The sequence below is a fragment of the Trichosurus vulpecula genome, chromosome 6 (genome assembly GCF_011100635.1).
Source record: "Trichosurus vulpecula isolate mTriVul1 chromosome 6, mTriVul1.pri, whole genome shotgun sequence".
Taxonomy (NCBI): Eukaryota; Metazoa; Chordata; class Mammalia; order Diprotodontia; family Phalangeridae; genus Trichosurus; species Trichosurus vulpecula.
In genome coordinates this window covers 99,950,164-99,965,085 of record NC_050578.1, presented here as the reverse complement: position 1 = coordinate 99,965,085, position 14,922 = coordinate 99,950,164, and the positions used below count along the sequence as shown (strand labels likewise).

Sequence of the window (14,922 nt, the reverse complement as noted above, 5' to 3'; positions counted from 1 at the left end):
TTTAACAATGTCTTCCTGACTTGGTATAGACAGTTACCATAATGAAAGAGTAGGCAGAAGAGAATAGCCATATTATTTGAATTACTATCTTTTTTTTCTTATTCTGAAGAATAAGAAAATCCTATATTACTAGTAATCTAATCCTATGTTACTAGTAAAGTAATTTTATCACCTTTTATCACCTTTACAATGGTCTCATTGCATTCTTACCTGAGCCTGAATCTCTTAAGAGACCAAAGTTAGGCTTGATCCAGAACATGAACCCTCTTTTCCTCTTTTGGTGCCTTCTCTCAGCTGGTGACTTCAGTAACTCCCATGGATTTAGTTACCATCTCTGTGCAGATGACTCCCAAATCTATGCATCTAGCTCTAATCTCTTTCCTGAATTCCATTCCCACATCACAAATTGCTGCCTATTTGGACATTTTTTTTTTTTGCTTTTTGGCAGGGCAATTGGGGTTAAGTGACTTGCCCAAGGTCACACAGCTTGACACATGTGTCAAGTGTCTGAGGCCAGATTTGAACTCAGGTCCTCCTGACTCCAGGGCCGGTGCTCTACTCACTGCGCCACCTAGCTGCCCCCTATTTGGACATTTTGAACTGCATTCCCATAGGCACCTTAAACTCAACATATCTGAAACAGAATTTGTTAGCTTACCCTCAAAACCCTCTCCTCTTCTGAACTTTCCTACTTGTGAAGTGTACAAACATCCTTCTAGTCACCCATGTTCTCCACATTGGCATTCTGCTTCTCCCTTCCCCTCCCCTTCCATGTCTGATCATTTGCCAAATTTTATTCTTTCTCCCACCACATCTTCTCTCACATCTGTCCCTTCTCTGTGTTCACAGAGCTAGCAGAGCTTTTTTTTTTTAGCTCTGAAAAATTTATTGAGAATCCACCAGCTCCAAGTTGGTCTGGAAACATTAGGCAACTTCTTCTTTCACAACACGGTCTTTTTTGAGTGGTCCCATGAAAGATTTCTTCTCCTCCACAGTCTGGAACTGACCGTGGCCAAATTTGGAGGTGGTGTCGATAAACTTCAGGTTGATCTTCTCCAGGGCACGATGTGTGGTCTGTACTAGCAGAGACTTTCACAGCGTGAGGACACGCTTTTTGGTCCTGATGACATATGCTTTCTGCATGATAAAGTCATTGGTCACTTCACCGTAGTGGACAAAGCTTCCCAGAAGGTTGATGCTCTTGTAGGACAGATTGTAATTGGTGGGTGCATTGTTTTGGATCAGTTTGCCATCCTTGATCTGGTAGCCCTGGCCAATCTTGTAGATCTTTTTGTTGATCTCAGTGTGATGGTGGTAGCCCTTTTGACCAGCTTGAGCCACAGAGAAGGCCACACAGGCAGGATGCCAAACTCCAATACACGCCACCTTACACAGGCCTCGGTGGTTTTTGGGGGGCAGTTTCTTTGTGTGCCAGCAGCTGGTGACACTTTTGTAAACCTTCCCCTTGGTCACTCCAATGATGTCAATCATCTTGTCCTGCCCAAACACGGTGGACATGGGCACCTCCTGCTTCAGCTTCTCGTGGGCCCAGGCCAGTTTCTCAGCCACACTGCCTCCAGTCAGCTGTATCTCTATCAGGTGAGACTTCTTCTGCCTCAGAGGGAGCAAGTGCATCTGGGTGTCAGTCTCTTCAGGGTCTCTTCACCTCTCATTGGTACTATTGTAATGGCCTCCTACTTGTCCTCTCTGCCTCATCTCTTCCCCATTCAATCTATTCTCCATATAATTGCTAACATGATTTTCCTAAAATTCAGATCTGACCATGTTCCTCCTCTACTCAGCAAGTCAGTGACTCCCTATTGACTCTAGCATCAAATATTATATCTTTAGCCCATGCATTTTTAAATGTCCATTTTAATGTAAGTTTTATAATGTATGTAATTATTAGTACAGTAGCATATTTATAAAATTTATAAATAAGTCCACATATACTGTAGGCATCTGTGCTGTTAGTGAGGCTATAATCAAAAAAGTTTGGAGGACATTAAACTATAGGACTGCCAACAATTTTTCTGTGGTAATTCACTGGTTAATACTAAGGCAAATTTTCTCCCAAATTTAGCTAAGAATACCGTCCTCTATCAATATACCCTGAAGACATAGCTATAGGATAGCCCAGATATGCAAACCACCTCATTTGTGAATGGATGAGTTTTTGCTTAATTACTTGTATTGAGTTAAATATAAACATCTCATAATTTTAGGTTGTTTTTACAATTTTTTATTATTTTATTTTGAACTTAAAAAATGCCAGATAAAATAAGCACGTCCACATACAAAGTACACCAGAAAAAGACATTGCAAATATTAGGTACAATTGCCTTTTCCTTTTAAATGTAATAAATTCAACATGTAAGGTTCTTTTTAATTATTTATTTTAAATTTATGGAATAAAACAAGCATTTTACGGCATAGTATAATAAAAAACATGATTGTGCATGAAACTGCAAATCTATTATGTACACCTTGCTATTCCTTTTAAATATATAATAAAGTTACATAAATTTTTGTAACTTTGAAAACTGTCTTGTTTGCATTTCTTCCTGGCATGTCTTCTGTTCTCTTATGTGCATTGTTCAAAAAATATTTCAACAACCTTCTTTTCTTTCTTTTCCTTGTTTCTTTTTTGGTAACCTTTGGTTGGTTGTCTGTACTCAGTCAAGTCCAGTCAGATGGATCATCTGGTCTATTAGTAACATACTCTTGTTTTCTGCACCTAGACCTGGACACAAAACCAAAATATAGGTAATATCTTTTATGTCTTAAAGATAAAACGGGAAGAATCTTCTTCAAGATTATGGGAACATTAAAAATGGAAGCTTCTTCCTGAAATATTTTTTAAATAGATCTTTCTACTGAGTTTATGTTATGAAATAAATTGGATCACAGGATCATAACTTTAGAGGAGCTTGAAAGGTCATCCAGTAGAAATCCCTCATTTTATAGTTGGGAAAAATGAGGTCCATAACAATCAAGGGATTTGAATCCAGCTCCTCCGATTCCCAGTTTGGTGTTCTTTCTGTTGTGCCATGTTGGAAGGCTTGTGGTTGTCTTGATCCTGCTCTGAAGTTTGGAGTAAAATATGCATCATTTAAATCCAGACCTCATACGGAAGCATTGGTGGCAAGATGTGGTTCAGAATGGATAGTAAAAAATGTCACCAACAGAACACCAAAAAATAAATATTCATAATAATATGTCTGTATCTGGTGCCTTTCTAAATGTCAAGGTATAAAATCCAACCCATCACAACAAGACCAACAGATGTTTTGCTATGTTTCTGCTTAGCTAGCAGAACAAAGGTAAAAAAGTCCGGCATTAATCATTGTTACAAAGATGCCCGCTATTCTCATGTTTTTCTTATACTTCTCTTATTTATCTTTTAAATAGAAAAGATGCCCTTTGGAGCTGAAGTCCTAGTTTCTTTTTGAATGGATCTGTTTGTTCATAAGGAAACTGAATTAATATGTCTTGTGTTACTGAGTGTAAAAACTAGAATCAACTATGTAAAACTTATGGGGGAAAAATGTCAGGTCACTATCAGGAAGACATTTTCTAACAATCAGAATTGTCCAAAATGGGATAAGTAGTGAATGACAAAGGAACAGGTGATGAAACCCTCTTCTTCTCAATAGGTAAAGCCTATGCTGTCACATGTGGCCTTGGTCACTGTTGGAGTTGGTTTTGCTCTGTTATTTTTCTGTCAGAAGAAAGAGGGCTGTGTGTGTGTGTGTGTGTGTGTACATGTGTGCATGTGCATATGCATGAATGCAAAAAAGTGAATGCCAAAAACAGATTCAGTACAATTATTTTTAAAGGAGTGAACTACCCATTACTGAAAGTGTTCAAGCAATGGCTGTGTGATTATCCTCTCCTTATACTCTGCAATCAAATAACACTGTCCTCCAATGACACTGACTTCCTTGCTGTTTCTTGGACATCAAACTGCATCTCCTAACTGACTGCTTTCCCTGGCTGTTCCCCATGCCTGGAATATTTTTCCTTCTCATCTTTATCTTCTAACTGCCCTGATTTCTTCAAGTCTCAACTAAGGTCCTACCTTCTGTAAGAAGCTTTTCTCAGGTCTTTTTTTCCTTTTATTTACTATTTATTTTTTCCAGTTACATGTAAAAACAATTTTTAACATTCATTTTTAAAACTTTGAGTTCAAAACTCTCTCCCTTCCTCCCTCCCCATTCACCCTCATTGAGAAGGCAAGCAATTCAATATAGGTTATACATGTGTAGTCGTGCAAAACATTTCCATAATAGTCATGTTGTGAAAGAAAACATAGACCAAAAAAACCTCAAGAAAAATAAGGAAAGTTTAAAAAAGTATGTTTCAATCTGTATTCACATACCATCAGTTCTGGGGTTTGATAGCATTTTTCATCATAAGTCTTTCAGAGTTTTCTTAGATCACTGTATTGCTGAGAATAGCTGTCATTCATAGCCTATCATCACACCATATTGCTGGTACTTTTGTACACAATACATTTCATTTTGCATCGGCTCATGTAAGTTTTTCCAGATTTTTCTGAGAGCATCTGGCTCATCATTTCTTATAGTACAATAATATTCCATTATATCACCCGCCACAATTTGTTCAGCCATTCCTCAACTGATTGGCATCCCCTCAATTCCCAGTTCTTTGCCACCAGAAAAAGGCTGCTATAAACATTTTTGTAGATATAGGTCCTTTTCCTTTTTGCTTTTTATCCATTTTCAGTGCAGACCTAGTAGTGGTATTGTTAAGTCAAAGGGTAGGCAGGGTTTTATAGCCTTTTGGGCATAGTTCCAAATTGCTCTACAGAATGCTTGAATCAGTTCACAACTCTACCAACAGTGTGTTAATGTCTCATTTTTCCCACATCCCCTCCAACATTTGTCATTTTCCTGTTCTGTCCTATTAGCCAGTCTAATAGGTATGAGGCAGTACCGAAGAATTGTTTTAATTTGCACTTCTCCAATCAATAGTGAGCTAGAGCATTTTTTTCATATGGCTATAAATAGCTTTGATTACTTCATATGCAAACTGTTCATATCTTTTTTGCCATTCATCAATTGGGGAATGGCTCTTATTTTTATAAATTTGACTGAGTTCTTTATATGTTAGAGAAATCAGGCCTCTATCAGAGAAACTTGCTTCAAAACTTTTTTCACAGTTACTATTGCTAATTGTATTTCCCTAAATTCTATTTTTCTCCCCTGGGCATTCCATTCTCTCTCTCCTTTCACCCTGTCCCTCCTCAAAAGTGATTTGCTTCTTACTTCCTTCTTCTCCAATTTGCCCTCCCTTCTATTCCCCCTCAGCCTTCTTTTATCCCCTTCCCCTCCTACTTTCTTGTGGGGTAAGATATATTTCTATACCTGATTGAGTGTGTATGTTATTACTTCTTTGAACCAATTTTGATAAGAGTAAGGTTCATTCACTCCCCCTCTTCCTCTGCTCTTCCTTACCACTGTAAAAGCTTTTTCTTGCCTCTTTTATGTGTGATAATATACCCCATTCCACCTTTCCCTTTCCCTTTCTCCCAGTATGTGCCTCTTTATCACTCCTTAATTTTATTTTTTTAGATATCATTCTGTAGCAACAATGTTGCCAACACCTGCTGTGGCTATGTAAGACCAATAACACCAGCACACGGAAGGGCTGCCAGCACAGGTTCTTTGATCTGCTTTTCTAAGGAAAGCAACTTAAAGGAGCTAACAATCTCACTTTAACTAAACATATAACATATGTCATTCACTTAGTTCAGGGGAAAAAGCCAGCCAGTTGCTAGCAGCTACTGTGGCTGTGTAAGACCAACAGCAAGAGCACATAGAAGGGCTGCCAACACAAGTCCTTTGATCTGCTTTTCTAAGGAAAGCAACTTTAAGGGGTTAACAATCTCACTTTAATTAAACATACATATATCATTCACTTAGTTCAGAGGGAAAATATCAGCCCCCTGAACTTCAGGGCAGATACAAACAGAAATTACAAGCATATATTATAAACAGATCAACTAACACAAACTAGTCTATCCATAGAAATACATAGTTACCAGAGAAGCACCAACATCTGGGTTATCAAAGCCAGGGGGGGCTGTTTCAATGTCTTGCCCAGAGTCTTGTCATCAACACTCTTTCAGTGAGTGTACCCCCAAAGGCAAAATACCAACCTCAGAGCTCTTATACCCTGTTCAGGACCCTGAGGGCTGGGGCCAACTTAGCATTTAAGGTGTGGGAAAATTCTTCAATCACTAGCACCATATCATATGCATATCAATGACTCCTGATTGCCTTAGTGCTGAGAAACACTCCAAAACAAAAATATCCCACTTTACCTGCCCCATTCAAACAAAGGCCAGACTCATCAAAGGCACTTGATAGCCTTAGTATCCCAACAGAGAAGAATAGCAAAAAGTCCTGACCTGATTACCATTATACATCCCTTCATATTCAAGTCACACTTGTGCCCTCTGTCTATATATACTCTTTTCAACTTCCCTAATAATGAGTAAGTTCTTATGAGATGTCAGTATCATCTTCCCATGTAAGAATGTAAACAGTTTAACCTTATTAAGTCCCTTATGGTTTCCCTTTCATGTTTACTTCTTTATGCTTCTCTAGAGTCTTATATTTGAAAATCAAATTTTCTCTTCACCTCTGGTCTTTTCATCAGGAGGGCTTTCATCAGGAATGTACCATACTTCATTGAATGTCCATTTTCCCCCCAAAGGATTATACTTAGTTTTGCTGGCTAGGTGATTCTTGGTTGTAGTCCTAACTCTTTTGCTCTACAGATTATCATATTCTACACCCTCTTATCTTTTAACATAGAAGCTGCTAAATCTTCCGTTATCCTGACTGTGGCTTTACTATACTTGAATTGCTTATGGCTGCTTGCAATATTTTCTCCTTGACCTGGGAGCTCTGGAATTTGGCTATAGTATTCCTGGGAGTTTTCATTTTTGGATCTCTTCCAGGAGGTAATGGGCAGATTCTTTCAATTTCTATTTTACTCTCTGGTTCTAGATTATCAGGGAAGTTTTCCTTGATAATTTTTTTTAATTTCTTTTTATTTTTGGTTTATAACACTCAGTTCCACAAATTTTTGAGTTCCAAATTTTCTCCTCCTTCCTCTCCTTCCCCCCTCTTTCCCCAAGACAGCATGCAATTCGATGTAGGTTCTACATATATCTTCACATTAAATTTATTTATACAATAGTCAAGTTGTAAAGAAGAATTATAACCAATGGAATCATTAGAAAGAAGAAACAAAACCAAAAAAAAAAAGAAAAAAAGAGAGAGCACCATGTATCTGTAATCATGTATAATAAGATGATATGTAGGCTCTTTTTTCGATCATGACTTTTAGGTGGTCCAATAATTTTTAATTATCTCTCCTGGATCAATTTTCCAGGTCAATTGTTTTTCCAATGAGATATTTCACATTGTCTTCTATTTTTTCATTCTTTTGGTTTTGTTTTGTTGTTTCTTGATTTCCCATAAAGTCATTAGCTTCCACTTGCTCCATTCTAATTTTTAAGGAATTATTTTCTTCAGTGAGCTTTTGTACCTCCTTTTCCATTTGGCCAATTCTGCTTTTTAAGGCATTTTTCTCTTCATTGGCTTTCTGGACCCCTTTTGCCATTTGAGTTAGTCTATTTTTTAAGTTGTTATTTTCTTCAGTATTTTTTTTGGTGGTGGTCTCCTTTACCAAGCTGTTGACTTATTTTTTATGATTTTCTTGCATCATTCTCATTTCTCTTCCCAATTTTCTCCCTACTTCTCTCACTTGATTTTCAAAATCCTTTTTGAGCTCTTCCACAGCCTGAGACCAAGGCTTTGGTTGGAGGCTTTGGGTGTAGGAGCTTTGACTTTGTTGTCTTCTTCTGAGTGTGTGTTTTGCTCTTCCTTGTCACCATAGTAACTTTCTATGGTCAGGATTTTTTTCTGTTATTTGTTCATTTTCCCAGCCTATTACTTGACTTTTAATTCTTTGTTAAAATGGAACTCTGCTTCCAGGGTGGAGGTTCACCATCCCAAGTTTCAGGGGGTTTTGTGCAGCTATTTTCAGTGATACTTCTAGGGCCCTGTAAGTTTTCAGTTGTCCAAAGTGGTATGATCAAAGGAGAGGTGTTTACTAACTCTCCTGGCCTGTGCTCTGGTCTGTGAGCAACCATAAGCACTGTTTTCTGCCCTGAAACTGTGTGGAGGGTCCCTACTTCACTGAGACTGTAAACTCTGGTGTGCTAGTGCTCCTCCTCACCCTGGAACTGCCACCCAGGACTGGGAACCAGATCCAATTATGGGCAAACCAACAGAGCCCTGTCTTAGTGCAAGCAAAGAGAGCCCTGTACTCATCTTCTGATGAGTTGTTTGACCCCCTTACTCTCTGGTCTCTGAATTAAGAGCTCTGGAAGCAGCTATTCCCTGCTCTGGGTTTGCTGGACCTGGGGCCTCACTGGACTGTGCTTCTCTCTCACCCTGGTGCAACAGACCTTTCCTGTTGACCTTCCAAGTTGTCTTGGGTTGGAAAATTGTTTCACTCTGTCTTTTTGTGGATTCTGCTGCTCTCGAATTTGTTTGGAATCATTATTTAAAGGTTTTTGGAGGGGCTTAGGGGAGAGCTCAGGTGAGTCCCTCTCTTTATTCTACATCATGACTCTGCCTGTCTTGGTCCTTCTTAATCTTAGTGCCTTCCACCTTATCCTGAATATATCTTGTTTGTACATAGGAGATGCTGACAGCCAGCCAGTAAATTGTGAAACAAAAACAGTAGATAGAGTATCCTAGGACTTGGCAACTGGGAATGTGATAGCCCTTAGGAGCAGACTCTTTGAGGAGTGTTATTAAAGCTGACAACAGTATTAGGTTCTGGAAAAAAAAACCATAATCATAGCTGACATTCATATAACACTTAAAGTATACAAAGGAAATTATATTTATGTATTCATTTGATCCTCACAACATCTCAGGGGTAGGCACTACAGACATTATTAAACCCTTTTTAACACTGAGAAAATGGAAGCCTTACCTATGATCAAAGAACTAGCATGTGTTGGCGATGGGATTCAAACTCTGGCCTTTCCTAACTCCATAGCAATGGAAAGAATCCCAGTTTTGGCTAGTAATGATAAATGAATGGAAGGAGGCACCCATACCTACTTCAGCAAAAGCCTAAAAATAGCATAATTAAGAAATCCAATAAGAAACTATTGCAAGTGACTTTGTCCACTCTAACACTGCATGAGAAGTCAGTCAGAAACCCATGAACCACAGGAAAACAAACACATCAGGAAAACCAGTTCAGGCAAACAAGATGAAAGTCTCCCAGAGAGATCAGGGACTTGCTGGAGATACCTTTATGTTACAAGGCTCCATACCAGGAGGCAACGAGATCAGAAGGTTCCTATGAGAATGTCCTAGGGTTGTTGGAAACCCCTACCTTGGAGTTTGGAAGTAACTGTGAGTGGCAGTAACCAGGCCGTGTTAGTAGCACTCAAGGAGGAACAGCCCAGGCCCAGGGCCATACAGTGTCCTGAAGATTTAGCATTCTGAACCTTGGAGAGGCTCTAACGGGAATGGGGGAAGTGTCTAAAACCTGCCAGAACTCTTAGCACAGACACACCCTGGGAAGTGGGGGTACCCATGCACCTAAGTAAGGTAAACTACTCCACCCAAAAGTACATCAGAGGTGTAGTTTGGTCTCAGCATGAAATCCTGGTTCAGGATCTAAGGCTAAAGATATGAATAAAAGGAAGACATTACAAAGAGTTATAGATTGAGAGATACCCAAAAAATCCAACCTATAAGAAGTAATTCCACAATGATTACAAGCAGACTCAAAAGAAAAAAAATAGATTTTCCTCAAGGATTATATGAATGCCTGGAAGAAATGAATCAAGATAAAAAAGAAATGAAATCTCTAGAGGAAAGACTTGGAAGGATACTAGGTAGCATAGAACAGAAAATGGTAAAACCTACCCGGGTAAAGGACTCCCTAAAAGATTAAAATAGACCAAACAAAAATAAATTACTCCATTAGAAAAGAAAGATTAGAAAAAAATAAAAAATTGAAAAAAAGAATAAAATTAAAGTCATCTAATTTTTTTTCTTTCTCTTTTTTTAATTTAATATATTTTGTTTTCTGCATTGATTTTCATGAGAGTTTGAATTACAAATTTTCTACCCATTTCTACCCTCCCACCCACTCCAAGATGGCGTATATTCTGGTTGCCCTGTTCCCCACTCAGCCCTCCCTTCTGTCGCCCTACTCCCCTCCCATCCCCTTTTCTCTTCCTTTCTTGTAGGGCAAGATAAATTTCTACGCCCCATTGCCTGTGTATCTTATTTTCTAGTTGCATGCAAAAACTTTTTTTTGTTGTTTTTGAACATCTGTTTTTAAAACTTTGAGTTCCAAATTCTCTCCCCTCTTCCCTTCCCACCCACCCTCCCTAAGAAGTCAAGCAATTCAACATAGGCCACATGTGTATCATTAAGTATGACCCTTCCACAATACTCATGTTGTGAAAGGCTAACTATATTTTGCTCCTTCCCAACCCATCCCCCTTTATTGAATTTTCTCCCTTGACCCTGTCCCCTTTCCAAAGTGTTTGTTTTTGATTACCTCCACCCCCATCTGCCCTCCCCACCATCAACCCCCCCTTTTTTAATCTTCTTCCCTCTTCTTTCCTGTGGGGTAAGAAACCCCATTGGGTATGTATAGTATTCCCTCCTCAGGCCAAATCTGATGAGAGCAAGGTTCACTCATTCCCCCCTCACCTGCCCTTTCCCCTCCTCCCACAGAACTGCTTCTTCTTGCCACCTTTATGCGAGATAATCCGTCCCATTCTATCTCTCCCTATCTACCTCTCTCAGTATGTTCCTCTCTCATCCCTTAATTTGATTTTATTTCTTTTAGATATCTTTCCTTCATCTTCAACTCACCCTGTGTCCGCTCTCTCTCTCTCTCTCTCTGTATATATATATATATATATATATATATATACATACATACACACTCACATATACATATATATATACATAAACATATATGTGTTTATTTTTTATGTTTAACTTTTTTAAAAAGAATAACCTGATAAAGAGGTCAAGGAGAAAACATTTAAGAATTATTGAACTTCTTATGACCAAACAAGAAGAGACAGAGATTACAAAGGGTAAAAGGGATAATTTTTATTACATTAAATTAAAAATGTTTTGCACCAAAAACCCCAATGCAGACAAAATTAGAAGGAAAGCAGCAAAGTGGGAAAAATATTTACAGCAAGTTTTTCCAATAAAAGTCTCATTTCTCAAATATATAGGGAACTGAGCCAAATTTATAAAAATAAGAACAATTCCCCAATTGATAAATGGTCAAAGGATTTGAACAGGCGGTTTTCAGGAGAAGAAATCAATAGTCACACAAAAAATACTAAATCACTAATAATTAGAGAAATGTAAATTAAAACAACTCTGAGGTACCACCTCATACTTATCAGATTGGCTAACATGACAGAAAATGAAAAATGACAAATGCTGGAGGGGGTGTAGAAAAATGGAGGTACCTTAATGCATTTTTGGTGGAGTTGTGAACTGGTTCAACCATTTTGGAGAACAATTTGTCATTCGGTCAAAGTCTATAAAATGTGTCTACCCGATGACAGCAATACCACTACTAGAAGGATGTGTAAGATCTTCAGGGAGGACTAGCACCTCTGGTGTGAGGGATTGCTGAGTCCTTTTCAGGGCTGCTCATCCACTTTCACTGTCCACCTTCACTCAGCTTTCATCTGTGGCTCCAAGAAGCTGTTGCATGAGCAGTGGTCATACTTCAGTAAAACCATCTCGGCAAATATGCTAAGCCAGATTGAGGGTAACGGACTGGCCTCAAACCCATCAGTGAGTTCGGGGTGGGGGGGCGGTGTCTACCTCAAGCATGTGAAGACTTCCTCCAGCAGAACGAGAACAATTTGTTCCAAGGCCAAGAAGGTATCTGAAGGAGGTGCTGTGGAGCGCTTAGAACTTGTTCAGATATTGAAGACCTCCACTGCATCCCACGCCATCACCAGTCATCGTGACTTTTGTCTTGCCACTTGACTTCAATGACTTCAGAAGTGAGGCTGATGACCTGTGTGCAGCTCTGCCTCACTTAAATCCAATTCACATGCAAGTGAAGATATCACCCCATGATGTCATTGGTCTTCTTTGAAAATGAAGGACAAACAACAGTGACCACTATTAGATCTGTATGGAAAAGAAATCAAAGGAAAAGGAAGAGGACCCACATGTACAAAAATATTTGTAGCAGCTATTTTCGTGGTAGTAAACAATTAGAAGCCTTGGATATTTACTCATTGTCGACTCTGGGCAAGTCACAACCTCTGCTTGTTTCAGTTTCCTCATTGTAAAATGGGATTCATAGCAGCATCTACCTCCCAGGACTGTTGTGAGAATTAAACTACATAATGTTCATAAAGCACTTTGCAAACCTTAAAGTGATATAAATGCTTCTACCTGAATTGTCTTGGATTATTTGTTCCCATTGACATTTTTAGTTTATTTGCTTCCTCCACCTCCACCCCCTTTAAAAATAAAACAGCCTTCTAGAAGGACACAGTGGAAAGCATACTGAATTTGGAAACAACCAAACTTTGGAACCCAGGGTCTTCTGAGTGCTGACTGGATGATCTTGGACCTCCCTTTGCACCTATATAAAATGAGGCTGTTATTGTACTAGATGGCTTGTAACTAGTTTCTCTTATCCTGGCTACACTGGATTTGAGCTATTATGGACTGTTACAAACATAGATTTGAGTTACACTTTTAATTCGTTGGGTAGGAATCATTTTAATAGAATAACATATTGTGGTCCTACTATTTTCGCCACATCTAAGAATTCATAAATTATCATGACTGAACATAGCTTTGTTGAAGAAGACATTTTGCTCTTCCTTCAGATTATATTCAGCTAAAATGAGAAAAAGAAACATGCCACGAAGCACTGGAAGGGTCTTAAGAAATCAGCTTGGTGGGCTTAGGATCCAGATCTCAGACTCTTTTACCAGGGTTCTCTCCACCACACCAGAAAGTCTTCTCAATGGCTTTAGATGGTTTTTTATAATTGTGCGATCCAGAAAGCAAGTAGTTTTTCCTTCTGTAAATCAAGAAAGGTAAACTCACTTTTTTTTTTGTACAAAACAACTGAAACGTGGGTGGGTCACCCCAGGCCAAGCCACTGACTTCTCTGGTGACCCAGGCCTAATGTTGCTTCCTAAGTCATAAAGTGGGTTAGACAATGCACAGAATTATCTTCTGTAAAGGATTTACTCTGGGAATTCTACCTTCCGCCATTTGACTCTTTAATCATGCAGTATAAACAAGTATGTGTAGTCATTCCTTGGTGACCAGTGGAGAACAGGGACCAAAAAAAAAAAATGGATGATTTGGCATTCATCCAAATAATAAAGGGAGGAATAGGGTGGGGCTATGTCAGTTGAAGCAACAGTCATGTTAAGCTATGTCACCCCAGCAACCAAGAAGCCTGCAAGCACCTTCAGGCAACAAAGGCCAGGGTGATTTCTAGTGGGAAGCAAGTTCACTCTCTGGGCCCTAACCTGGAAGCTCTAAGGCCAGCTAATCACATTGGAACTCTCTTATCCTCTGCTTTATGTTCCCTATAGGTCACTAATATAAAGCCGTTTTGAGGGCAGGGGAGTCAGTGGCACATTTTTGGGATGGGGCATGGTAGACCTAAGAGTCATGAAGATCTAGGTTCAAATCCTTCCTCTGACACTTAATAAGAATGACCCTGAGCTAATTCAGTTTCCTCCTCTGTAACACGGGGATAAATAATACCTCTTGTACTCTCTACCTTGTGACTGACACTCAAATGAGATCGTGTATGGAAAGTGTTTTGGAAACTCTACAATGCTATAAAAATGTCAGTTGTGAATATTATTATCATCATCATTATCAACTTAGGGAAAGCAAGTAAGGGAGAATAAAGTGTGAACCCAAGTAGACAGACTTTGGAAATCAGCATATCATATGATCTTATTCAAATTATCTGTGAGCTCATCAATGCAGACATTCCCTTTGCTGGTGGTATAGATGGCAACCCATCCAGACCTGGTAACCTGTGAGCCTCTGGTCCATCTGCTACCATAGATTCCCCACAGGTCATCCACGCTGTGTACCACAAGTTTTCTTTACCTTCTCTTCATATCAAGAATTCACCAGTGGAGCACATGGGCTGTCTACCAGCTATCACTCACCCTGCTGTATGACCAGGCTGTCTGGTTTTTCAATCATGTGTTCTTTAATGACAGACTTTCCTTTAATTCTTCACAGTACTTTGTCTGTAATGCGAAGCAGCCTGCTCATATCTACCACACACCTCACTGTTGCCCTCTGAGTGATGCTCAAATAAAGGGGTGAGGAGGAGGGGAATAGCCAGTGAGGGCTCCATTCTAGGAGCGGGGGAGTTTGATGAGCTCACTTTCCGAAAGTACCTGATGACTGATAATGGAGGGCCCTGCTCTCCATATCAGAGCATGTGGAAGTATTCTATGACAATTTTTGGTCTGCTAACTACGTAGGAAAGAAATGAACTTTTGATTGGCTGATGAACCAGAACTGGGTACGCAAAAGGAGCCTCTGTTTTGATTCCTGCCTGATTGTGCTGGAGTGAGGAATGCTCCTGTAAGCCTCTGGGTGGGGAGAGCCAGCCCCAGTGACCTACTCTTTCCACCCAGGTCAACAGGAATCCATGAACATGTGGTTCTGCCTTAGGTGAAGGAATATTGGAGATAGACCAAACTAGGCTGCAACCTTGTGAACTTTAAAAAGTCAGATCTAATGCTAAAACTGTTTTTAAGCTGAAGCTCTGCTCTTCTCTCCAACTGATTAC

At 39.3% G+C, this 14,922-nt stretch overlaps 1 protein-coding gene across 1 annotated transcript; it reads right to left on the bottom strand.

Moving 5' to 3' along the window:
* Positions 1 to 924: 924 nt before the first annotated feature.
* On the bottom strand, positions 925 to 1,635 carry LOC118854253 (60S ribosomal protein L3-like). The gene is given in 1 exon segment (XM_036764603.1): positions 925 to 1,635. A coding segment is annotated over 1 exon segment (711 nt).
* Between the last annotated feature and the right edge of the window lie 13,287 nt (positions 1,636 to 14,922).